Source organism: Pongo abelii, chromosome 5, assembly GCF_028885655.2.
Source record: "Pongo abelii isolate AG06213 chromosome 5, NHGRI_mPonAbe1-v2.0_pri, whole genome shotgun sequence".
In the NCBI taxonomy this organism is placed as follows: Eukaryota; Metazoa; Chordata; class Mammalia; order Primates; family Hominidae; genus Pongo; species Pongo abelii.
Window position 1 is genome coordinate 134,277,373 of NC_071990.2, and position 26,280 is coordinate 134,303,652.

The window sequence follows — 26,280 nt, forward strand, 5'->3', positions numbered from 1 at the left end:
CTGCTCCTCCTGTCACCCCTGGTGACTTCCTGTTTTGATTTCCCTTTCTGGGTGGGCCGTACCCTTTGAGATGACAGAGAGGAGTCCCAGCAGCTGCTGGTTCAAGGATGCTGCATCTTCAGTCAGACACCAGGAGGAGTGCCTATTTTATTCTAGCCTGGCAATTCTGATTCCTGAGCTTTTCTTTCAAGGAGCTGTGTGGGCCAGATGACACAGGCGAGGAGCATTGACACAATTTCTACTGAACCAAGCTCAGCAGAGGAACCACAGCAACAGAATCAGGAGATTCTCTAGCCTACAAAGCCTAAGTTGACTCTCATATTCATGTCATAGTCTTTCTCTTTGGCACATTATTCTTTTACTGTAACGCAGAACCCACTCTAGACTGTCCTTCAAATTAGAGAGAACTAAATTGTGTATGGTCTTGCATCTAGTTATGGTGAGCTTTTTTCTCACTGTAAGTTATAAGGGTCATGGTGGTATCTAATAATAATTAACATGGACATGGACTCTGGGGCCAGAATGCCTGGGATTGAGCCACTTCCTAGCTATGTGACTGTGAGCAAGTTTTGTGCCTTCTCTGTGCCTCAGTTTCCCCTATCTGCACAATGGCGATATGTGCTGAATAATTTTTGCTATTATTACTATTGCTTCATTCCTACAAGATGGAGGCCCTATTACAAGGGCCATGCCCAAGGCAGCTTTTACCCAGGCCTTGGTGACATAACCGCCTGTCGTTGGTTACTGTCTTGTTAAAAGAATGTCAATGCATCTACTTCTTTATTTTTGCATTGTCTGTCTCCACAAAGTCTTTCAAGTTTCCTCTCTTCCAGGTCAACCTGATCTGAATGGTTTCTCCTAAAATTATGAACTTAAATTCTGTTTCTACTTGCTAATCTTGATGGCATTCCCTCCATTTGTACCATAGATTCTCTTTCTGATCAAAAGCTTTCACTCCACCTATTTCATGCACCATTCTATTTTTTAAAAAACATGCTAAACAACCTGCTGTGTAACTGGATTACTCACGCATTGCTGTTGGGAATGTAGGATGGTACAGCCACTCTAGAAAACAGCTTGGCAGCTCTCTGAAAAGTGAATCATGGCTCTACTCCTTTTCCTCTCTGGGTGGCAGCCAGGCATGGAGGCAGGGCAAGATAATAGCACCTCCTTTACCCTCCTTATCCTTCTTCTGGGGAAGGCTGACAGGACAGGAATTTAGAGGCTCCAGTAGGGGAGGAAATTCTTTATGAGCTGTTTCTTCAGTTTCTTGTAGGCTAAAAACATTAACCACAGTGACTACATGCAAAAACAGAAAAATGGAAGTCTGGCATTTGTCTGCATTTTTTAAACACCCCGAAATGTGAGTTGTATGCTGTAGTTCTACTGAATGAAGTTTGTTTATATGGAAAGATATATTGATGCACAATATCAATTGGAAATTCTCACTCTTCTGAATCATCTCACCAAGGTTTTCAGTGCTGTGTTATGATAAATTCCTACAGCTATATGAATGAAGAAGCTGTGGGCAGATCTTAAGATAAATTAAGATAATTTAAGATGTTAAAGATAAATTTAATACATTTATTATTAAGATAAATTCTTAATTCTCACAGCTATATGAATGAAGAAGCTGTGGTCAGATCCTCCTTTCCCATGCAGTTCTTTCCAATTCATAATGTTGCTTTACTGCAATAACACTGTTTTTCCAGAAGATGCAGTAGCAAGCATACAATCCAATGCCATAGCTGTCTTACTGCATGAGATGATTGCCTACTTCCTAATTCATATCCCTGTCTCCCTCACTAAATAGTGTTCCAGAACTACAGGCTGGACCCAGCTCACTAATAACCAAGACACGAACCACCAAGTCATTCGCATTTTTATCAGTTAAGTAAAACGAAAGAGACAAAAGCCAACCAATAAATATGGTGATAGAACAGAAAACAATAGAAGAAATAATCATAGCCAAAAGTTCTGAAAATATAGGGTGAAGAAAAGGTATTAGTACTATTCTCAGATGAAAGATTTATCTACACTGGCTTTAATTCTCTTAAAAGAAAAAAAAACCTACCTGTATTTATGAAACAACTGATTTCATGGCTGTCATTTTTGAAATATACAATAATGTTACTTGATTGATTTGGTATTCAATTTTTGTCTTGACTGACGAAAACAAATGATATAATATACTGCTTTTTGTGTCTGGCATGCTATTTTTGATCTATCATCAACATGAAATACACTCTGAATTGTTTTAGTACTGATGATAAAATTGCACTGAACTACAAGTCAAAATTTGTTATGACATCATGCTTTCCTAGATGGTCCCTTGTAATATTCAAGTATAAGTAAGCTGGGATTAGAAGTCCAGCTGTAGGTTTTCTGAAAGAAACTAGTGCAAATATTTAGGAGTTGCAAGCTGCTCTTAATGAAGACTGGCTATGCAGACTTTAGTTTCCTTCGTTAATACTTTAAATAACATTTTAGCTTCTCCATGTAAATATGCTGTGTCTGAGCCTCCCCTCCTGTGGGTTTGTTTCATAAAACAAGGTCATGTGACAGTGATACCAAAGAAATGGTGAGTATCATGGGACTACCCTGTGGATAATTTCCTTCTGATACGAATGTGTAGAGATACTTCTCAATTATTAATTGCACTTAATGAAAGTTGATTGGCTATATAAGAATTTATTATCCACGTCTTTTCCAGCTAGGTTAGAGAGGGTACCTGCGACATATTTAAGTCTTGATCATTAAACAAATAAGTAAATAGGATATTTCTTACTTATTTATTTATTTATTTATTTATTTATTTTTCTGAGGCAGAGTCTTGCTCTGTCGCCCAGGCTGGAGTATAGTGGCGTGATCTTAACTCACTGGAAACTCTATCTCCCATGTTCAAGCGGTTGTCCTGCCTCAGTCTCCTGAGTAGCTGGCATTACCATGCCCAGCTAATTTTTGTATTTTTTTGTAGAGATGAAGTTTCACCATGTTTGCCAGGCTGGTCCTGAACTCCTGACTTCAGGTGATCCGCCCACCTCGGCCTCCCAAAGTGCTGGGATTATAGGCATGAGCCACTATGCCTGGCCAGCTATTTCATTAATGTATGATATTTAATATTTATTGTCAAAATCAAGTTTCTTATCTAAAATAAATGAGTTAGTTGAAAACAAACTAATCATGCAATTATCATGCAATCCAGCAGTTGTATTGCTGGGGATTTATTCCAGAGAAATGAAGTCTTATGCTTCATATCCCACCCTCTACCCTCACCCGGGCAAAAAAAAACAAACAAAAAACCTGTTTCTGAATGTTCATAGCAGCTTTATTTGTAACAAATAAAGTAGTATTCCATTGTGTCATATAGCCACCCAGTGGAATACTACTCAGCAATTTAAAGAACTGAACTATTGATACATGCAACAATGCCAATAGAACTCAAGGGCATTATGCTGACTGAAAAAAGCCAATCCAAAAAGTTTCATACAATACGATTTCATTTATACGTTTCTTGAAATGACCAGATGATAGAAATGGAGAATAGATTAGTGGCTGCCAGAAGTGAAGATGGGAGGGAAGTGGGTGTGGCTGCAAAAAGGCAACGCGAAGAATGCGGCAATGGGAATGTTCTGTATCCTGGTTGTGCTATTGTACTATAGTTCTGCAAGATGTTACCATTGGTGAAAACCAGGGAAAGAATACTCATGATCTTTTTCTATTATTTCTTACAACTGCGTGTGAATTGACAATTATCTCAAAATTTTTAAAGTTTAATTTTTAAAAATGATCTGTGATTTGTATTTATCCTTTTTAGTTTTCCTTTGGATTGATTTATGTATCATATTATAATGTATAGGTTGAAATATGATCTTAACATAAAAGTTTCCTTTGATTATTAACATATTCCACATTCAGTTATATAGAATATTCTCATTATTAAAAAGGTCCTTTTAAGCTACTCAGCCTTGTTACATTTAGAAGACTATAAATATATAAAAATATAAACACACACACAGAGATTTCCTTTGATAGTTTTGACCTACCTTTTGGTTTTCTTGTTCAAAGTGTTCTTTCCTCTGTCTTTTCTCATATTTTTTAAACTTTTCTGTCACTTATCTTTTTTTTGAGACGGAGTCTTGCTCTGTCACCAGGCTGGAGTGCAGTGGCGCGATTTCGGCTCACTGCAACCTCCTCCTCCCGGGTTCAAGCAATTCTCCTGCCTCAGCGTCCTGAGTAGCTGGGACTATAGGTGCACACCACCATGCCCAGCTAACTTTTGTATTTTTTAGTAGAGATGGGGTTTCACCAGGATGGTCTCGATCTCTTGGCCTCGTGATCCATCCACCTCAGCCTTCCAAAGTGCTGGGATTACAGGTGTGAGCCACTGCTCCCAGCCCACTTATCTTAATACTTGCAAAATTTCAAAATGAGAAAGGAGTAAATTTGGTTTTGTACATAGCATCTTTAAATACACTGCTATCCAAGGGAAGTATTGAGAGCAGTGTGTTGGGAATGGGAATGAAGGAAGTTCTCTCCCCTTGCGTTGACTTTGAATTCTCAACAGTCAACTGTGCTGGTAACAGAATAGGCTGGCCCAGATAGTGCGTAGGAAGGTGCAAGCTGAAGACTCATGCTTTAATAGTGGCCCCAAGTGACTGTGGCAGGGACTGCAGGCACTCAGCCGCATCCAAGACCACCAGGCTGAGGAAGGGCGGCTGTCCTTGCGTGGGTGGGCATCAAGGTCAAAAACGTCCTGAAGGGGGCCAGGGCAACTTAAGGCAATCAAGGCCCAGATCTGCACGCCACATGGGTGCAGGGGGCCGGGGTCACACTCTGTCCTGGCACTGCTCCGGGAAGGGAACTGCAGGCCATTTGTCCTCCTCAGACATTGGATCACTCTCTGGAGGTTCAAGAGTGAAAGGTTTGAGGGGACAGGGAAATGAAGAGATCACTAGACAGATGTACGTCCAGTCTTGACACTGAATGACAGGCAGTCTTCCAAAGTCATCCTCTCCAACCCTTGGTATTGTCCTCCTTTTCCATATTTTTGGTTTTGATGGTGTGCAATGACATCCCATGTTGGCTTGAACTTTTGCCACTTCAGGATCTCTTTTACTCCTATTCTTCCCCAATTCACTAAGAGTCACCACCATCCACGCATACCCTCAAGCCAAAACCTAGGAGTCCTCCTAGATTCCCCTCTCCTCCCTCCACATCAGCAAGTTCTGTTGGTTCCACTCCCAGATAGAGCCTTTTCTCTCCATCACCAACTCCCTGGTCCAAACCATTACTGTCTCTCTCAAATCTTCCAAAGCTCCCCCACGATTCCCATTACCATCCCTATCCCCACTCACTTTCCACATGCAGACAGAATGGACTTTCTGAAATGGGAATCAGATTCTGGCATCGCCTCCAGTTTACTAGACTCCAGCCAGCAGACCAAGCCTCATCTTTGACCATGTCAAGCCCTTGTGCACATACTACGGACTGTCCTCTGTCACAGTGAATGAATGGTGGTTACATTCTCCTCTTTCAGATCTCAACTCAAAGGTCACACTTCCATGGACTTTTTCAAATTAGGCACCCACATCTAAACAACCCCAGCCAACTACTCTACCACATCACCATGTTTTTTTTTTCCTTCTTAGCATTTCTGTAAGATAATTGGAGAGTCTGATATTTACTTATTGTTTGTCTCTTCCACCAGCATAAGTTACATAAAAGCAGAGATTGTGTTTATCTTGATCACAGCCAAATCCCAAGCATCTGGCACAGTGTCAGCTCAGAGAAGACATTCAAAAGATATTTTTGAATGAATAGATAAAACCATTTCTTCTTTAAAAAAATTACTGTAAGTGTGGCTACTACACCATGAAAATAGACCAAGAAGCATGAGAGTTACACAATAGACATTTATTCACTTCAACATCATGATTTCACACGAAGTTGGAAGAAGCCCTTCCCTAACAAAACAAGCATTCGCATTAGGGGAAGGAGGCTGACCTGCTCTAGGGATGAAATACATCTACCAAGAATATGGATAAAAGCAAAAACAAAACAGATGGTAGAACCAAAAAACAGAGACATTAAAGGAAATGAACAATGTTATACCAAGTAATGTTTATAAATCCAGATCATAAGCGAACATAGGTTACAAAAATGGAAGTTGTAAGTATTGTTATTCTTGTACTTTTCACACAAACAGAATTTTTAGAAAAGCTTAAGGCCAGGGAGTGCTAGAGAGTTTCTGTATGGCAGGCAAGAATTCTTCCTTTTAAACAAGACTGAAAAACCTCAGGACAAAGAGAAAGTATATCTTTTAAAAACTGATTTCATAGTAATGTTTCTATATATTTCTAAGCACCTTTATGTATTTAGAGCATATCAAATTAATTCGTTTCTTTCCCTGTTAATAAAAAAGGTACATTCACAGAATCAGTGTACTTAGAATAAAAAATAAACAGAGGAAATGAGAACTAACGAGTTAATAACAACATCTTCAAGGACAAGTTTGGTCATTTAAAAACTAAGTTTTGTTTTGTTTTGCTTGTTTTTAATTACTCCTTTCATACTTAATATTTCAAACATAGCTGCTTCAGCAGGACTGCTTTTCATTATCACAATAAGTACAGCCCAATACAGGATCATCCAAAAACATGTTGACACTTCCAAGACACTGGCATGGGGTCCACGGAGTTTTGTGCATAAAATTTTAAAAACCCTTCCTACAGTGATGTTTAAGGCCAGAAGCATTCATTTCTCAACCTTGTATCAATCCAGGATCCGTCGGACTAGGTTTCATTAGGCAAGAGAGTAGTTCGTTCCTCCTCTGTGCTGAGGATGTTTTGAGATTTAGACCTACATTGAGGGAAAGAAGAGATGAATCTCAGTATCTCTCATCTTAAAAACAAACAAACAAACAAAAAACCAGCACCTGTATCTCCATCCAACTACCTTTTAAAACAAGTATCTACTTCCCGGGCGCGGTGGCTCACGCCTGTAATCCCAGCATTTTGGGAGGCAGAGGCGGGTGGATCACTTGAGGTCAGAGGTTCGAGACTAGCCTGGCCAACATGGTGAAACCCTGTCTCTACTAAAAATACAAAAATTAACTGGGCATGGTGGCCCACGCCTGTATTCTCAGCTACATGGGAGGCTGAGGCAGGAAAATCGCTTGAACCCGGGAGGCAGAGGTTGCAGTGAGCTGAGATTGTGCCACTCACTGCATGCCAGTCTGGGTGACGGAGCAAGACACCATCTCAAAAAATAAAAATTAAAAAAGTATCTACCAACTGATGAGCCTCAGAGTGCCTAGAAATCCACTGACTGGAAGAATAAATGTAAAATATTATTTATTTTCCACTTGCACTGGCTAACTTTTAAAGAGAGAAAAAAGCCCCAAAATTGACCATACCTTTTTGTCCTTGAATACTCCAGTAGATAAAACAAGCCCATGGCTAATCCCTTAAACACAATTAAAGGTACTGATTAATGGAAATTTTCCAAGTCAAGTTTTTCCACAAACATAAGGAAAATGCAAATAAAAGACTGATTACTCACACTTATCAGAGCCCATAGACCTTGTATAGCTGCTGCCCATTCAAAACCAATTTTCTCATACAGAAATCCACCCAGCGTTGGTCCTATAAAAGCACTAACAAGAGAAAGAAGAAAAAGTATTCAATAGTGCAAAAAATAAATAATTACTTCATGAAAAGCTACATGATCCTTCAATTGTAAGTCTTCATTAAATTGGAAGATAAGTACTAAAGAAAAAGCTAATTCCTGGGCACAGCATTCAGTAAAAGAAAATAATTCCACCTGATAATGACATTCAAAATTTTTTAACAATTGTGAAATTATTGCTGCTTCTGAAAAGTTGATGGCTTATATAAAATGAAAAAAGATGAAACAGGTTTAAAAAATTCTTTATATTATTCTATTCTCAGTATTTGCAACTAATATAACTCAATTCAAAACAATATATTACATTGTTAGCATAGTTACCCTTCTGGTAGAAGGTAAAAAATAAACAAATGAATGAATAAATGAATAAATTGTAAAAATCAGAGACATGTTTCTATTAAAGGAACTTATAAATATCACTCAAATAAGATAAAGTATATGAAACCATTTTGACTAAGTATTAAACTTGGTATAGGCATTGATTGTTGAGTGAGAGGGTATGGATTAGAACTCTGGCTTTCCCCTAGATGAACTGTTTGTCTTTGAGAAACTCATCTGATCTCTCAGTGTTTCAATTTCTTCATCAACATCAAGCAGGGATAGTATTAATATTTTCCATCTTACAAGTATGAGTGAAATTAAATGAGGCCGGGCACAGTGGCTCGTGCCTGTAATCCCAGCACTTGGGAGGCCAAGGTGGGCAGATCACCTGAGGTCAGGAGTTCAAGACCAGCCTGGCCAACATGGTGAAACCCTGTCTCTATTAAAAATACAAAAATTAGCCATATGTGGTGGTGGGCACCTGTAATCTCAGCTACTCAGGAGGCTGAGATAGAAGATTCTCTTGGACCTGGGAGGCGGAGGTTGCAGTGAGCCAAGATTGCACCATTGCACTCCAGCCTGGGTGATGAGAGTGAAACTCCATCTCAAAAAAAAGAAAGAAAGAAATTAAATGACTACTCACCCAATTGACCACATTGCACTAAAAAGACCTGATACAAGTCCCAATGTACTTAATCCCTCTTCAAACCCATTTTCACTGCAAAAAGAGACATGAATGTATCCATTATTAAAAGGAAAACCTGTGTGAAAGAAAAAATTGTATGATAGATCAATTAAGATAAACCTAGGATAATCTGGAAAAAACCAACAGCAAGAACACTCCACTTCTAAGATAAAAAGCAAATCTTATTTAAAAGAATTTTCATAGTTACATTTACTCCATGGTTTTCTAGAAATAATTTTTCTGCATATATATATGATATTAAGAAGCATGGCTCGTTTGCATTAAATACTTATAAAAATATATAATTAAGAAATTCTTAAAATGAGATGAAGATGGAAAGAGAACAAAGGCAACTTTTGAAAAACCGAGATAGCTCCTTATTCCCATGAGAACTATTGAACTGACCCAGCACAGCCATAGTACTTAGTGTTCTTCATCATCACGCCTATTAAACAAAAGAATGATGACCAGGTGACAGATGCTGGTCACTCTAGGTTCTCTCATGGACCTCCTCATGAAAGAGGAACAATGCTGAGACCTATCTATTTTGCTTTAGCTTTTCAAAATTACATACATACTGAGGCATAAACCAAGCCAGACATTTGTCCACAACCCATTTTAGCTATTAATGTACTATTATCATTTCTATTAGTGTATTATTACTATTGATATCATAACATCATATGCTACAAAATCATGAAGATTTAACATTGGGGCAAAAATATCCAACATGCTGCAAAATTGAGAAATTCAAGAAAGCCTGTGATACTTACTACTTATTCACAATACAGCTCTTCAAGCAATGGAAGTAACTTACTGTGCACAACTGAGAATTTCCGGGAAAGTTGGAATTATACTCATTCCAGCAGAGATGCCATTTACAACTAATATCAGCACCAGCAGCCAGAGCTGACTACAAAAGGGTTTTGGAGAAAACAAATACAAAGAGAAAAACATTAGCGTTTTAAGAAACACAAAGGTTAATGCTAAGGAAGTGAGGATCCCTGATAAGTTATTTCACCGATTATGTGCCTAGTCTCATTCCCTTTGCCATCTAACCCATTTCATTCAGTTAGAGTGCCCTTTAGCTCCTTACAGTTTTGGGGGCAGGGGAGTGGGGGGGAATTCATCCTGATATCTCCATCTCTTTGGTCCTTTGGTTACACATATCACATGTCTGGAGCCAACCTGGCTTCTTCTCACCAGACAAAATCCCTTCAAAATTGGTGAAAACGTCAGTACTAAAACTGTTCTTTCAGTCACTCGGCTTTGAACTTCAATTAATTTAAAAATGGCATAGAAGGAAAGAGGTACAAGAAGAGTCAGGAAACACATTTGTTCCATGTGAGGAGACTATGCCAGTTACTTAATATATGTTACCAGATTTAATCCTTGTAATGTAAGTACTATTATCAGCTCCTTTTTGTAGATGAGAAAACCGAGGCTCTTGGAAGTTAAGTGGTTTGCTTACTAGTACATGGCAAAGCCAAAATGTAAACTCAAGTCTGAAGGACTCTGAAACCCCTTCCTTTCCATGTTACTATGTTTTATCCCAGAAGTTCTGAAAAGGTCTAAGAAGTTCAGTTTATTTAGGCAACTAAATTACATTAAGCAAGGTTTAATAAGCAGCCACTACATGCTAAGGATGATACAGAAAGAAAAACAGATTTGGTCCCTGCCTCAAGGAAAAAGAAAAGAAAAAAACAAAAATATATTCTAAGAACTATCAACTAAAGGTAAGTAGCAACAAATTCTATTTTAAAAATAAAGTATAAGCAAGTATGTACAATTGAAATACAGAAGGAGAATATGCATTTTTGTCATTTGAGACAGATTTTATGCATTTTTTTCTGCTTGTCCCACTGCTAGCTTCTAGTAGGGTAAAATATTGTCAGCCTAACAATTCAATAGAGTCCTAAAGTTAATTATTTAAATATTAATGTTCAAAATACTAAACTATACCAATGTTAAAACAAAATTTTTTGAAATAATTCCTAATGTTATTTGGCCAAACATACAGAAGAAGAAAAAAATTACCTTTTAATATGCAAGATGGGGACAGGCCCTAAGAGCATGTAGCACCCAGCTGTGATTAAGTTGCCAAACACCAGAAGCCATTTCCTTAGAGGCTGGTAAAGGAGAAAGAGAGTCAAAATGATTCTTAGAGGCAAAGACCCTCCATAATCAAACAACGTAAAACATTAATAAAAAACACAAATCATGATATTCAAAAACCCAAATACAATGAAGAAAACAAAACTTTACATTTAAAAGAAAGTAAGGAGATGATAAACTCGCAAGCAACGACGATATATAACAAGACAGACAGTGAACAAAGGATAAAGATTTCTTAGTAGGGGAGTATATTGCAGATCAGATTTTGCACATAATGAACTATTACAAATATAACAATGAAAAAACTAATTATAAAAAGCAGTGACCGGCCAGGCGCGGTGGCTCACACCTATAAACCCAAAACTTTGAGAGGCCGAGGCGGGAAGATCCCTTGAGCTCACAAGTTTGAGACCAGCCTAGCCAACATGGTGAAACCCTGTCTCTACTAAAAAACTACAAAAATTAGCTGGGCAGGGTGGTGGACATCTGTAATCCTAGCTACTCAGGAAGCTGAGGCAGGAGAATTGCTTGAACCTGGGAGGCGGAGGTTGCAGTGAGCCAAGATCACACCACTGTACTCCATCCTGGGCAACAGAGCAAGACTCTGTCTCAAAAAAAAAAAAAAAAAAAAAAGCAGTGACCACAAGAAAACCCCACCAAGTATTAATAGTTACAATACCTAGAAAAATGACATTATTAAAAAATTACCTGCTAGAGACTGAATGCTTACGTCCCCCCAAAATTTATATGTTAAACCTTAACCCCCAATGTGATGGTATCTGGAGGTGAGCCTTTGGGAGGTGATTAGGTAATGAAGGTGCAGCCTTCATGAATAGAATTAGTATCCTTATACAAGAGGCCCCAAAGAGCTCCCTTGCCCGTTCCATCATGGTGAGGTTACAGTGAAAGACAACAATCTGTGCGCCAGGCAACAGGCCCTCATCAGACATCAAATCTGCCAGTGCCTTAATCTTGGACGTCGGTCTCCAAAATTGTGAGAAATAAATTTCTATTGTTTATAAAGCCTCTCAGTTTATGATTATTTTGTTATAGTATCCTGAATGGACTAAGATTGTATCCAGTAAAATTATCCCTTATAAACTACTTGAATCAGGACAAAAATTACAGGGGTACCATATCTGCTCAGTTATGTAAGATTATGTCTGAAAACCAAGCTCCAAACACTGTTTAAGATACTTGCTTTTTGACATCTGGGTTACTAAGTAATCCACAAGTAATTCTGGTCTTGATAAATAAATATGCAAATGAAGTCAAGGGAAATGCAAAATATAAGCCCTAAAACCACAGAAGTTTAAGATTTGACTAACAGTACTAATTCTGTACTCTGATCATCTGGACTGAATGGTTTAAACCTGGTTGAAAGAGAACAGAAGGGTTTTTTTGTTTTGTTTTGTTTTGTTTTGTTTTTCTTTTTATCAGAAAGGCTATGGGATAACCAGTGCATATTTATGTGGTCAATTCTTTCACTCACACAGAAAATCTAAATTACCTCCTCCTAAAGAAGAATCTCTCAATTTGATCAAGTCCATAGTAGCCTCTAGGACTTTGCCCTATTTATTAAGATCAATCTATTTTTTTACATCAAGCGAGCTTTTCCATAAGAGAGTTTAATCTAGGAGCCGGAGGTGGTGGCACATGCCTATAATCCCAGCTACCTAGGAGGCTGATGCAGGAGGATCACTTGAGCCCAAGAGTTCAAGGCTGCAGTGAGCTATGATCGCACTACTGCACTCCAGTCTGGATGACAAAGTTGGGGGAAGAAATTAGAAAAGGAAAGTCTAATCCAATTTATATGTTTTTAAGCATAAGACTCTTCCTCTTTTCCCAGGTGAAGCAATTTAAAGTGAACTGGCTTAGTGTGATAGCTGACCCTTAGGGTGATAGAAGACACTGAAACCTCTCCATCAGTCCAACTGAATATATCAAGTCTAACCAGTGGAATCCTAGAGTTCCAAAGGAACAGTTGGAAAACCACTGCTCTAAACATACAAAAGTAACTCAAATATAAATTAAGTGTACGTACTGGCCTTTTATCACTTAGGAGACCAAATAGTGGTGAAGAGATGGCATAGGACAGTGCCATACCCAGGAATACTAGTCCCACATATCCAGCTGGTAAATTGAACTGTAAAAGAAATCCTATATTAAAGTTACATAATTAAGTCATTTTTAAGTAAACATCCCTCTTTTCCTTCTACCATTTCTTTAGCTCTTGTTATTACCATGAGTCTACTAATAATATTATGCATTTCCCTCATTTTCATCTTACCTTTGAAAATGCATTACTTTTTCTCTCTGTGGGAGGACAACCTAACCAGAAGTCAGAAGAGCAGATTTTTTGCTTGTAGCCTTTGGCATTAAACATATTTTGCTTCCGTAACTCAGAGCATTTTTATATGTAAATTAATGTTTTGCAAACTTCAATGTGCATAAAATTTACCTGGAGAACTTGCTAAAAGAGATTCTTGGATTCCAACCATAGGGTTTCTGATTCAGAAAAAGAGGAAAATAAATTTCTAAAGATTTCTTAGGTTGGAGTTGGGTAATGGGATGGGCCACAGCACCTCCACCTGAAAAGGGAGCAGTAGTGGTGAGGCACCACCAATAGCCCTGAGAGAGTCAAGGTCTGATGTAAAACCAGGTGTGGTGGCTCACGCCTGTAATCCCAGCATTTAGGGAGGTTGAGGCGGGTGGATCACTTCAGGTCAGGAGTTTGAGACAAGCCTGGTCAACATGATGAAACCCCATCTCTACTAAAAAATACAAAAATCAGCCTGGTGTGGTGGCGCATGGCTGTAATCCCAGCTACTCAGGAGGCAGAGGCAGGAGAATCGCTTGAACTCAGGAGGCAGAGGCTACGGTGAGCCGAGATCATGCCACTATATTCCAGCCTGGGTGACACAGCGAGACTCTGTCTCAAAAGCAAAAAAAAGTTCTGATGTAGTCCATCATCAGCCAGGAACAAGTAGGGCCTATACTACCTCCCATGCCACAAATGGGTCGATTATATTTATCTTTGAGGAAACCTCCTGTCTTCCTCACCTTTTTAAATAAATTACATTTTCTTGAGAAACAACAACAAAAAAGATTTATTATAAGATGTACACAAACGGGCCGGGCGCAGTGGCTCACGCCTGTAATCCCAGCACTTTGGGAGGCTGAGGTGGGCAGATCATGAGGTCAGGAGATCGAGACCATCCTGGCTAACACAGTGAAACCTCATTTCTACTAAAAATACAAAAAAATTAGCTTGGCATGGTGGCACGCACCTGTAGTCCCAGCTACTCGGGAGGCTGAGGCAGGAGAATTGCTTGAACCTGGGAGGAGGAGGTTGCAGTGAGCTGAGATCGTGCCATTGCACTCCAGCCTGGGCAACAGAGCAAGGCTCCATCTCAAAAGAAAAAAAAAAAAAAAAAAAGATAAACACAAACAACTTGGATTTCCCAGAGATTAGTTATAGATTTTTTTTTCGTTGTTCAGACACAGCTTCTTAAAAGCACAGAAAAACAGCTCAAAAATACAGGTTGTTGATGATGTAAATGGACTGTGTCAGTATACTCACAAAACATTTTTCTTATGGGTGTCACATGCGTCCGTGTAAAGAGACCACCAAACAGGCTTTGTGTGAGCAATAAAGCTTTTTAATTACCTGGGTGCAGGCAGACTGAGTCCGAAAAAGGAGTCAGCAAAGTGAGATAGGCGTGGGGCAGTTTTATAGGCTTTGGGTAGGTAATGGAAAATTACAGTTAAAGGTGGTTATCTCTTGCAGGCAGGGGTGAGGGACACAAGGCGCAGGGTGGGAAAGATCATGAGACTCATTGTCCAGGGGAGGAATGTCACAAGGTTGATTGATCAATTGGGGTGGGGCAAGAACAAATTGCAATGGTGGAATGTCATCTTTTGTGGTTCTTCAGTTGCTCCAGGTCATCTGGATGTATACATGCAGGTCACAGGGGTTATGATGGCTTAGCTTGGGCTCAGAGGCCTGACATTGGGTACCTTACAGATACTCACTGGCTAAAGGCAATTTTATAATACTCTCTAAATCTTGGACCAGGCACTAAAATAACAGTCCCCAAGTTTACCTGTGAAGTACCCCAAACTGTCTTCAGTGATTTCAAGGGGTAGTGTAAAATTATAAGAAAAATTAATTTTAATCTTTACATTCTATGATAGGTAAATGTTCAGAAAGCATTTGAGATGACCATATCAGCAACTTTGTTGACATTAGAAAGTATATTGAAACTTAAGTTTCTGTGCTATTTTAAATCTAGTGCCTCAAAGTCATTATGGGTCGAAGTTAGTCATTTTTGCCTTTTATCAACACATATTAATTCTCCAGTATAGTTAACTACCACACCTGGTAATGGACTTCACTGTGTCAGTAATAATATTTTTTCAAAAATATCTAAGAACAAATTTCAATGACATCAAACTTTTAGAATTCAACATTTTATTTTTTAATGCTAAGGATACTTGGTTCCTTTCTCAAATCCCAGAATAATACAGTCCATAGTCATTTGATTATATGAAGTAGCTTAAAAAGTAAGTGGACCCAGGGGGGATCTGTTATAGAAGAAGCACATCTCACATCAAATGAGCTACTGTGTATCCCTAATGTCTCACTGCAATTCAGACAAATAGAGGAAAAGTGTCCTTGTAAAGCAGCATGGATGATGCCCAAGCTAGACCTACAATGACATGAGCAAGGTCTTGGAAAGAAGGAAACCAATGTTAAGGCCACTTAGTGAAAGACTTCTTTCATTTTTACTGTATCAGATTCCTAGTTCACAGGGATGGTAGAGAGGGACACGCTACCTCAGTGTGTAGTGCCCATTCTATCTCCTTCTTCCAGCCACGCAAGGGTCTTTCCACAGAGCAGGGCCCAAGAACAAGCAGTTACATCCACCTGCCACAATGCAGCTCTCTTCAGCAATCAGGTAACTTACCTTCTCCAAAACAAAGAGAGACAGAGTAGGATCAAGGAAGCCAAAACATGAGCTGAGTGAGTTGATGACGAAGGCTATAAGGCCAACTTTGGGTAAAGCGATCAGTTTCCAGAATGAGTGTTCACCTGGATCAGACTCTTTGGGGAAAAAATGAAAAAAGAAAAAAAAAATCAAAGCAATTTAAATCTCTTTATTTTAACTTATTTGGAAAACTGGTAACACCATCTTTATCTGGTAATCAAAACAACTCAGTCTCTGAGTTTGCCTAAAATTGTATACCATCTACACTTGCAAATAAATTATTCAAACCTAGAGGCCACATTCAATTTATCAAAAACAATTTCCCAAATTTAAAAAGAATCAACTGGAATCAGAGTCTGAGGGGAAGAAGGGGTCTTAGGTTACAGGTTGTAACAATTATACTCATCCTGGCCAGAGATAATATCAGGTTTGGACATTGTATTAATCTGTTCTCATGCTGCTAATAAAGACATACCTGAGACTGGGTAATTTATAAAGGAAAGAGGTTTAATAAACTCAAAGTTCCACATGGCTGGGGAAGCCTCACAATCATGGTGGAAGACGAAGAAAGAGTAAAGGGACATTTTACATGGCTGCAGGCAAGAGAGACTGTGCAAGGGAACTCCCATTTATAAAAACATCAGATCTTGTGAGACGTATTCACTCCCATGAGAACAGTATGGGGGAAATTACCCCCATGAATTAATTACCTCCACCTGGCCCCACCCTTGACACTTGGGGATTATTACAATTCAAGGTGAGATTTGGGTGGGGATACAGCAAAATCATATCAGACATGAAAGCTTTTTTTTCTTTTTTTTTAAGAGATGGAGTTTCTTGCTCTGTTACCCAGGCTGGAGTGCAGTTGTGTTATTACAGCACCGCAGCCTCCAACTCCTGCGTGCTCAAGTGATCCTCCTGCCTCAGCTTCCCAAGTAGCTGGGACTACAGGTGTGCACTACCTCACCTAGCTAATTTAAAAATTTTTTAGAGATGGGGTTTCTCTATGTTGCCCAGGCTGGTCTCAAATTTTTGGCCTAAAGCAATCCTCCCACCTCAGCCTCCCACTTATGGATGTGGAAGCTATTTGACGGCCATGACGGCCCTCATTCATCCCCATTTCTCCCACAACATCCTGCACAGTTAATTATTCTGTAAATACTTGTTGAATCATGACCATATATAAACATCATGAAGTGTGGTTCAGCTATTTTAAGTGTTATCCTTAGATTTTTTTCAGGATATAAGAGATAAAGTTAAACTGTAGTGTTAGTTTGTTTTTTTTTTTTTTTGAGACAGTATCTCACTCTGTCACCCAGGCTGGAGTGCAGTGGTGCGATCTCAGCTCACTGCAACTTCCACCTCCTGGGCTCAAGCTATTCTCCTGCCTCAGCCTCCCGAGTAGCTGGGACTACAGGCGCACGCAACCACACCTGGCTAATTTTTATATTTTTAGTAGAGACGGGGTTTCACCATGTTGGTCAGGCTGGTCTTGAACTCCTGACCTCGTGATCCACCCGCCTTGGCCTCCCAAAGTGCTGAGATTACAGGCATGAGCCACCACGCCTGGCAGGTGTTAGTTTCTTAATTATAAGCCAAGTATTTGATGGTGAAATAAATCTGAACACATCCTTGATGTTCAACTACAGAAACTGCAGGATGTAGTTGGACTTAGAAAGAGGAGAAACACCACTGTGTGGCTCAGTGAGGTATTGCCAGTGGGGAGACAAGTTGGTATGATTTTTGAATTCTATATACTAAGGATGTCAGTCGCTTTTAAAATATAAATTATAAAAGATTCTAATTTTAATTGGTTACATTTATTGTGAAAGATACATTTATTGTGAAAGATACATTTATTGTGAAAGATATGTAAGAAGTATTACGTATTTATGGTAAGAAATAAATCATTATTGCATAATAGTCCCCTTTCCTAAAATCCAGGGTGAGAAAAGAAGTTGTCATAATGAGAATATATTAAAACATACATGAAAATGAAACATAATTAGTATAATTAAGCTGTTGAAGACCAAGTAATGAAAGCTTGGAGTATTTGCTTGAAGGGACATGACTCCCTGGCTGACAAAGCCTGCACAGGAAGTTACTGTTAGAGATGCGGGGGTGGGGTTGTCCTCAGGTGTGAGGGGACAGGAAAAATACTGAGCACTATGGCACTACTTACACAAAATCTAGTCCAGTGATCGAGAAGGTTTAGAAAAACTCCCTGGAAAAGGGCCGGCTGGGCACGGTGGCTCACACCTGTAATCCCAGCACTCTGGGGGGCCGAAATGGGTGGACCACGAGGTTAGGAGTTCCAGACCAGCCTGGCCAACATGGTGAAACCCTGTCTCTACTAAAAATAGAAAAAGTACTCAGGTGTGGTGGCATGCATCTGTACTCCCAGCTACTTGGGAGGCTGAAGCCTGAGAATTGCTTGATCCTGGGAGGCAGAGGTTACAGTGAGCCAAGATCACACCACTGCACTCCAGCCGGGGTGACAGAGTGAGACTCTGTTTCAAAAAAAACAAAAAAATTCTAACAATAGCTCCCAGTGGCTTTCAGGATAACATTCACATTTCATCGATTTATGGATTTTTTATTTTAAAAAATAACAAGTAAAAATTGTCTATATTTATGGTATAAAACATCATATTTTGATATATGTATACATTGTAGAATAACTAAATCGAGCTAATTAACATACGCTTTGCCTCACATACTTATTTTTTTTATGGTGAGAACACTTAAAATCTACTATTGGCAATTTTCAAGTGTACAATATGTTGTTATTAACTATAGTCACTATGATGTACAATAGATCTCCTGAACTTACTGGATTTAAAGATTTTAATAAGATAATTGACATGTCCATGACTCTATTTTAGAAGTATTTTTTTTTTTTTTTTAGAGCAGTACAGGAGAGGCGACTTGGTGAGCAGATACAATGAATGACTCTTAGCCACCTAACGCTAAAGCCATATTGTCTATGGGTCTAAAAGGTGGTAAAGAAATGAGTAGAACTTATAAAACAAAAAATTCTGCCAATATCAGTAATTTTTTAAATTTATTTGATTTTCTAGCATCTATCTATAAACTCTTCTAAAATAATAACAATTTTTTTTTTTTTTGAGATGGAGTCTCACTTTGTTGCCCAGGCTGGAGTGCAGTGGCATGATCTTGGCTCACTGCAACTTCTGCCTCCTAGGTTCAAACAATTCTCCTGTCTCAGCCTCCTGAGTAGCTGGGAGTATAGGCACACACTATCATGCCTGGCTAATTTTTGTATTTTTAGTAGAGACGGGGTTTCACCACGTTGGCCAGGCCAGTCTCGAACTCCTGACCTCAGGTGATCTTCCCGCCTCGGCCTCCCAAAGTGCTGGGATTACAGGGATGAGCCACTGCGCCTGGCGAAATAACAACAATTTTTAAAAGTACTACTAATTGGAAATACTTAAATACTTAAATCTACATTTACAGCCTTAATATTATCAATCCTAGAGATTTTTTTAAAAATACCAGTTTATAATTTTTTGAGGAGGCGGAAGAGTCTCGCTCTGTCACCCAGGCTGGAGTGCAGTGGTGCGATCTCAGCTCACTGCAACCTCCACCTCCTGGGTTCAAGCAATTCTCATGCCTCAGCCTCCTGAGTAGCTTGGACTACAGGTGGCACCACCATGCCCAGCTAATTTTTGTATTTTTAGTAGACACAGGGTTTCACCATGTTGGCAGGCTGGTCTGGAATTACTGGCCTCAAGTGATCCGCCAGCCTCAGCATCCCAAAGTGCTGTGATTACAGGCATGAGCCACTGTGTCCGGCCCAGTTTATAATTTTTTAAAAGCACTACTCAATGAGAACACCTGAATCTACGTCATTGTATCTGAGCTACGCTGTGAGGACAGCTGCAAGGACCATTGGGAAAGAAGGATGGGCATTGTTCTCCTAGCTTATAGCCTTCTAGGAACACTGGGCCATGTGTGGCCCACAGAAACTTCTGGTTTTGATATTTAGTTCAGTCCAAGAAAACCTCTCATAGACATAGCATATGGTAATGGTTTATGATCAGAAATTAAATATTTGCTAGCTCTAAAGGTTGGAAAGAATTTGTAATTTACAGAAATTCATATAAACTAATTGCCTACATTACTGAAAAAAGAATCAGTTATTTTTAAAAGCTATTTTTGATTATATAAAATAAAACAATATCTGGTAAAACTGGTCTCTTACAAAGGTATAAAAATATATTTAAGGTTCTTAAAATGAGTAATAAGTGTGGACTTACCGTAATTGGGTAAAATATACATATTGAGTGGTACCATCAGCAAAACGATGCATCCCAGAACAATAAAAGGCACTTCATAGCCAAAGGATTGATACAAAAAGCCACCTACAGGAGGACCTAGTATTAGCCCCAGTCCAGAAAAAGTCTCAAGACTTCCCTTAAAATGAGAAAAAGAAAAAATCAGTTTAAATATTTCATTTGAAGAATTAACATGGTACTATCTTTAAAAAATTTTCTATCTTCTTCATAATTTACATACACATACTCCCAAGATGGACCCAAAATTTAAATGCACATATTGGAATCATAAAAATATTAGAAAAATAAAATATGGGAGTTTTAAAAAAATTGTTATTGTAAGGAAGGTATTCTAATTGTGACATAAAACACAGAAGATAAAAAAGATTGACAAATCTGATTACATGAAAACACGAAAACTATGCATAAAAAAATCAAAAGATAAATGAAGAACAGAGAAAAAAATGACAAAGAACTAATTCCCCAAATACATCATGAGAGCTACAATGAGGAAAAGATAAACAACTCATAGAAAAATGGGCAAATGCTATAAATAAACTGTTGACACATAGAGTGGAATACAAAGATCTTTTAGAAGTTCTCCCTCACTTTTTAAAAGAAATGAGCAAGTTTGAACCACAAGATACCAATTTTCACCTGTCTTCTATCGAACACTCTATGCTAGTGAGTGAACACCGGTAGGCAATTTGGCAATTTGGCAATTTGGCAAATTAAGGCACATACCTTATGACCCAGAATTCCACTTCTAAGAATTTAACTTACAAGTATAGACACGCAGATATGACGTGGTATGTATACAAGCTTATGCACCATAGCAGAGTTTTTCAATAGCAAAAGATGAAAATAATCTAAATATTCATCAATGATGTAAGTAAACCAGGTTATATCCACACAGGGAAATACTATACAGCCAGTAAGAAAAGTAAAGAGTAAGAAAGCTCCTTATATGTAGGTACAGGAAGATCTCCAAGATGATTTCATTGTTGGTGTAACCAGTGAGGTGCTGAATGGTACATATGGTATGCTACCATTTGTGTAAAGAAAAAAGAGGGATACTGCAATAGTCCTGTCCAATTAAAAAAAAAAAAGGAAAAGGAAAAAGGGGGAGGGAAACCATGCTCTCTCGTTCACACGCTTTCTCTCTCTCTCTCTCAGTATGTGTGTGTGTGTGTCAGTGTGTACATACATATATGTGGAATTTCTCTGGAAGAAACCTGCAATATCTGTTGCCTTCCCCGAAGGGGATGGAGGGCTGGGCACCTGCACAACTGATGTGTATACAACGGCTCAACAACAGTTATATGTAGAATATATTTACTATATTCTATGTTCCCTTCTGTAACTTTTGAATTTTGTACCATATAAAATTATTTTGTTTAAAGTTAAACAAAACAATGCTATGGAAAAAAAGGGTTTACCACTATAGATATTGCAACATTTTAAATCAATCTAGTTTTTAGGGACCTTAAACAGAGATCTGTGGCTTGCAACCTTATATCCTCAGACCTTATAGAGTACACAAAAATATACCATTAATAACTTTCAAAACTTATAAAGAACATTGAAATTCTTTAATCACAATAAAGCCATCCAGATCAATTATCACATTAGTGTGTCAGCTGTTGGCTGCAATTTTATACAGAAACTTGGTACAGCAACACTGGTGTCTCTTACTGATCAGAAAATCCAATGGACTGTCACCATTATCATAGGAATTTATTAGGCAGCACTTTCCAGAGTGTCCCACAGAATACCAGCTCTTTAAGAGATCAACATGTCTTGTTTGAAAAAATAGTCACAGCCAGGCGTGGTGGCTCACATTTGTAATCCCAGCCACCTTGGAAGGCCAAAGTGGGAGGATTGCTTGAGGCCAGGAGTTCAAGACCAGCCTGGGCAACTCAGCAAGACCCTGTCTCTACAAAAAAAAAAAAAAAGAAAGAAAGAAAAAAAGAAAAAAGAAAAGAAAGAAGAAAAATGGTTCCATAGTTAAAGTGAGTTGTAGAACATTTAATAAAGTATCCCTACTCCAGGATTTTCAAGGTCTGAAGACATTAATGTGAACTGGGCATCTCTAAGTTAGAGGACAGCAGACAGCCCTCTCCAAACTTGCTTAGCCATAAACCCGTATCTTAATGAGCATATCAACAGACGGCTGTTCTTCTGAGCCCTTTCTGAGAAATAAATTTTCTGGAAATGTAAATGGTATACCAGCCAAATGGCAATAGAACCTAACATAAACCTATCCAGCTATATACATAAATGCTTAATAAAAAGTGGGAAAAACGTGCCGGGCACGGTGGCTCACGCCTGTAATCCCAGCACTTTGGGAGCCTGAGGCAGGCAGACCACAAGGTCAGGAGATCGAGACCATCCTGGCTAACATGGTGAAACCCCATCTCTACTAAAAATACAAAAAAAAAAAGTAGCCGGGAGTGGTGGCGGGCGCCTGTAGTCCCAGCTACTCGGGAGGCTGAGCCAAGAGAATGGCGTGAACCCGGGAGGTGGAGCTTGCAGTGAGCCGAGATCACGCCACTGCACTCCAGCCTGGGCTACGGAGCAAGACTCCGTCCCAAAAAAAAAAAAAAAAAAAAAAAAAAGTGGCAAGGACTATTTACACCACAAAAGGGTTTATCTGATGGTAAAAATTTTCAAACTACATTATTAAATGAGTAAATGAGGGAGTCCTCGGTACTAAGCTGATTAGACTCTGAAGTCTAAGAGAGCAATTACATGCTATACCGACTATGGTATGAAGTGCGTGGCCCAGAGAGAGAGAGAGAGCTACGACGGGAAAGCCTTCTTGGGGTCAGAGAGGCAGCTGCCTAGAGATGGGATGAGAATCTGATATGTCACTAATACCAGGTCTATACGCATCTAGGCAGTACACAAAAACGCATGTCAATATGATGCCACCAGGATCTGGATTTTTATGTCAAAATGCAAAAGCACTCCTCAGACAGACAGCACAGAAACACTTAAGGACTTTGAGATGTTTTCTAAGATCCCGTGCATAAATCTGGGGAAAGTGGAAGAAGGACTTTAGTATGAATTGATTATTTTGCCACTAGGGATAACTCTTTTCTAAAGCAGAGGAATGCTTTAGGCAGCTCAGCCACAATCTAGGCTACGGGGAGACAGCAAAAAAACTACAAAGGAAAATTTTTTTTTTAGTGGTAAAAAGAATGACTGATTTGGACCACATTTACCTGTCAAACTGCCCAGTCAGGGAATTCTAAAACCAGGAAGAGCACCTACGTGACACCAATGTTACATTTATTGACAGGCTTGCTGCTAGTCAAACTCGGAGTGAAAGGCAACAATAATACAGAGAGTAGAGAAATGCAAGTATAGAAGAATGGACCCCAGCTTAAACTTGGAAGGGCAAATATTTTGGCCTACATTCAAAGGAAAGTGGGAAATACTTATAAAATACATACCAATACTGTAGCCACGTTATTTGGAAAAGCCTTTGCCAGGATAGAAGAAGATGCAGTCATTGCAGCAGCAAAGCTAACTGCATCCATTACTCTCACTAGAAAACACATAGCAATAAATACTGGCCCATCTGGAACTCGGTCCAATACACTAAAAAGGAATAAGACAATTCTCAAATGCCAAGCTGGTTTTCTCTCTTTTTTTTTTTTCCTTTTTAACTGTACTCACTAAAAAGAATAGTGCATCACTCATGGTTTTTAGAATAAATCGCTTTAGAATATGATTTTTTTTCAAGAGTTGCTTTGTTGTCTTTTCAGTAGGAGGAAATTACACTTTTTCTTTTTTTGGTAACCATTTGAGTCATAATGACAGCTTAGTTGCCCTTTTCTGCCGACACTTTAGAATATGATTTTTTTTAAAGAGTTGCTTTGCTGTCTTTTCAGTAGGAGGAAATTACCCTTTTTCTTTTTTTGGTAACCATTTGAGTCATAATGACAGCTTAGTTGCCCTTTTCTGCTGATGTAATTGGTTCCCCAGATAATAATACTAAATAAACCTTTTTAGAATATGTAGAATCTGCTGGGCACGGTGGCTCATGCCTGTAATTCCAGCACTTTGGGAGGCTGAGGCAGGCAAATCACGAGGTCAGGAGATCGAGACCATCCTGACCAACACAGTGAAACCCCATCTCTACTAAAAATATGAAAAATTAGCCAGGTGTGGTGGTGGCCACCTATAGTCCCAGCTACTCGGGAGGCTGAGGCAGGAGAATGGCATGAACCCAGGCGGCAGAGCTTGCAGTGAGCCAAGATCACGCCACTGCACTGCAGCCTGGGCGACAGAGCAAGACTCTGTCTCAAAAAAAAAAAAAGAAAAAGAAAACACATAGCAATAAATACTGGCCCATCTGGAACTCGGTCCAATACACTTAAAAGGAATAAGACAATTCTCAAATGCCAAGCTGGTTTTCTTTTTTTTTTTTTTCCTTTTTAACTGTACTCACTAAAAAGAATAGTACATCACCCATAATTTTTATAATAAATTGCTTTAGAATATGATTTTTTTTTAAAGAGTTGCTTTGTTGTCTTTTCAGTAGGAGGAAATTACCCTTTTTCTTTTTTTGGTAACAATTTGAGTCATAATGACAGCTTAGTTGCCCTTTTCTGCTGATACAACTGGTCCCCCAGATGATAGTACTAAATAAACCTTTTTAGAATATGTAGAATCAGCCCAGTGTGGTGGCTCACGCCTGTAATTCCAGCACTTTGGGAGGCTGAGGTGGGTGTATCCCCTGAGGTCAGGAGTTTGAGACCAGCCTGGCCAACATGGCGAAATCCCATCTCTACTAAAAAAGTGCAAAAATTAGCTAAGCATGGTGGGGAGCACCTGTAATGCCAGCTACTTGGAAGGTTGAGGCAGGAGAGTGGCTTGAACCTGGGAGGCAGAGGTTGCAGTGAGCCAAGATCACATCACTGCACACTAGCCTGGGCAATAGAGTGAGACTCCATCTCAAAAAGAAAAAAAAAAGAACACGTAGAATCACTCTGACAAGACCTATAAAGAAGAAAGCACTCAGTTTCAGATCTCTCCCATGGTCAGACTGAAACTTTCAAAAAAAAAAGGAATAAAGAAAGAAAATAAACGACCCTTCAAAAAAATGTTTAACCCCTTTTCATTTAATATAACAGTTTTCTTCAGTTTACTTCATTATAATCTTACTATACTGGTATTCCTCTATGTTCCCCATGTACTTATATAAGCTCTTCCATATTATTTGGCACTACACTACTGATTTAAGAACTCTAAGCTTAAGAACTTTCACATCTGTTTTGCCTCTGGCACTCATTTTTCCTTTTTCTGGAAGTAGCAATGGGGGAAACTATTCTGTTCCATGCTCTGAACTGAGCATGTGACCTGGCCTGGCCAAGCAGAACATTCTTTCCCCATGGCTACAGCCATCAGCAAAGGTCAGGCCAGGGGGGCTTCATTCTGTGACTCTAATAGGAACTATTAGGAAACTGGCACCTTCTACTGAAACTGCTGGGGGTCACCTTGCCACCTAAAGGGGTGGGCTTGTTCAAATCACAAGAAGAAAAATTTCTCGTGACATCGTTTCAAATCTGTATTCTGATATTTTTTGAGTTGACACTGTATTAAAGAAATTCACTTTTTTACTGAAGCTAGTAAGTTTCCACGACTCAGAAAAGTGAGTTAAGTTTCTGTCACTCACAATCATAGGAATCCTAATGAATAGGTTCAGTAGCAAGCATCATGGAGATTCCCCGGAGGCCTGTTTCCTTAAAATCAATGCCATTTATCCCTGTTCTCTACTTACTCAACTCCTGCCATTAGTCACATGCTATGCATTTGACAGACAATAAACAGAACCATTGACTTAAAGAGTCTTTAACAATTTAAACCAAAGATACATTACAAAATCTGTTCAAGCTCCCAAATATAATCAGAAAATGACTTACCCAAAGAGAATTGTAACTCCTCCTGAGACAAACATTCCTGCTACAAACATAAATTTTGCTCCAATATGTACAAGCTATAATAAATGTCAAAGAAGAGTGGTAAATTTACGACTTCTGAAAGTCTATATTGATATAAACAAATCCACTGTATTGGCAAATATAGGATGGGGGAAGACATGTACAGTTAATATAATAATTATTTAATATAGTGACAGTACTCATTGTTTAAAAACATGGAAAGAGTTAAA

The 26,280-nt window shown here is 38.9% G+C and overlaps 1 protein-coding gene across 2 annotated transcripts in view; it reads right to left on the bottom strand.

Moving 5' to 3' along the window:
• Nucleotides 1-5,895: 5,895 nt before the first annotated feature.
• The window catches only part of SLC18B1 (solute carrier family 18 member B1), a 29,038-nt gene continuing 8,653 nt past the window's right edge, over nt 5,896-26,280 (bottom strand). For both annotated transcript variants that reach the window (XM_002817375.5, XM_054558170.1), the window contains exons 4-14: nt 26,033-26,106; nt 23,558-23,705; nt 20,082-20,238; nt 15,781-15,917; nt 12,855-12,956; nt 10,733-10,824; nt 9,513-9,608; nt 8,654-8,728; nt 7,564-7,657; nt 7,418-7,467; nt 5,896-6,861 (exon numbers count right to left, since the gene is read on the bottom strand). In XM_002817375.5, the coding sequence (XP_002817421.2) occupies nt 6,795-6,861; nt 7,418-7,467; nt 7,564-7,657; nt 8,654-8,728; nt 9,513-9,608; nt 10,733-10,824; nt 12,855-12,956; nt 15,781-15,917; nt 20,082-20,238; nt 23,558-23,705; nt 26,033-26,106 (1,092 nt within the window). In that variant the 3' untranslated portion in view covers nt 5,896-6,794. The remainder of the gene's footprint in view (nt 6,862-7,417; nt 7,468-7,563; nt 7,658-8,653; nt 8,729-9,512; nt 9,609-10,732; nt 10,825-12,854; nt 12,957-15,780; nt 15,918-20,081; nt 20,239-23,557; nt 23,706-26,032; nt 26,107-26,280) is intronic.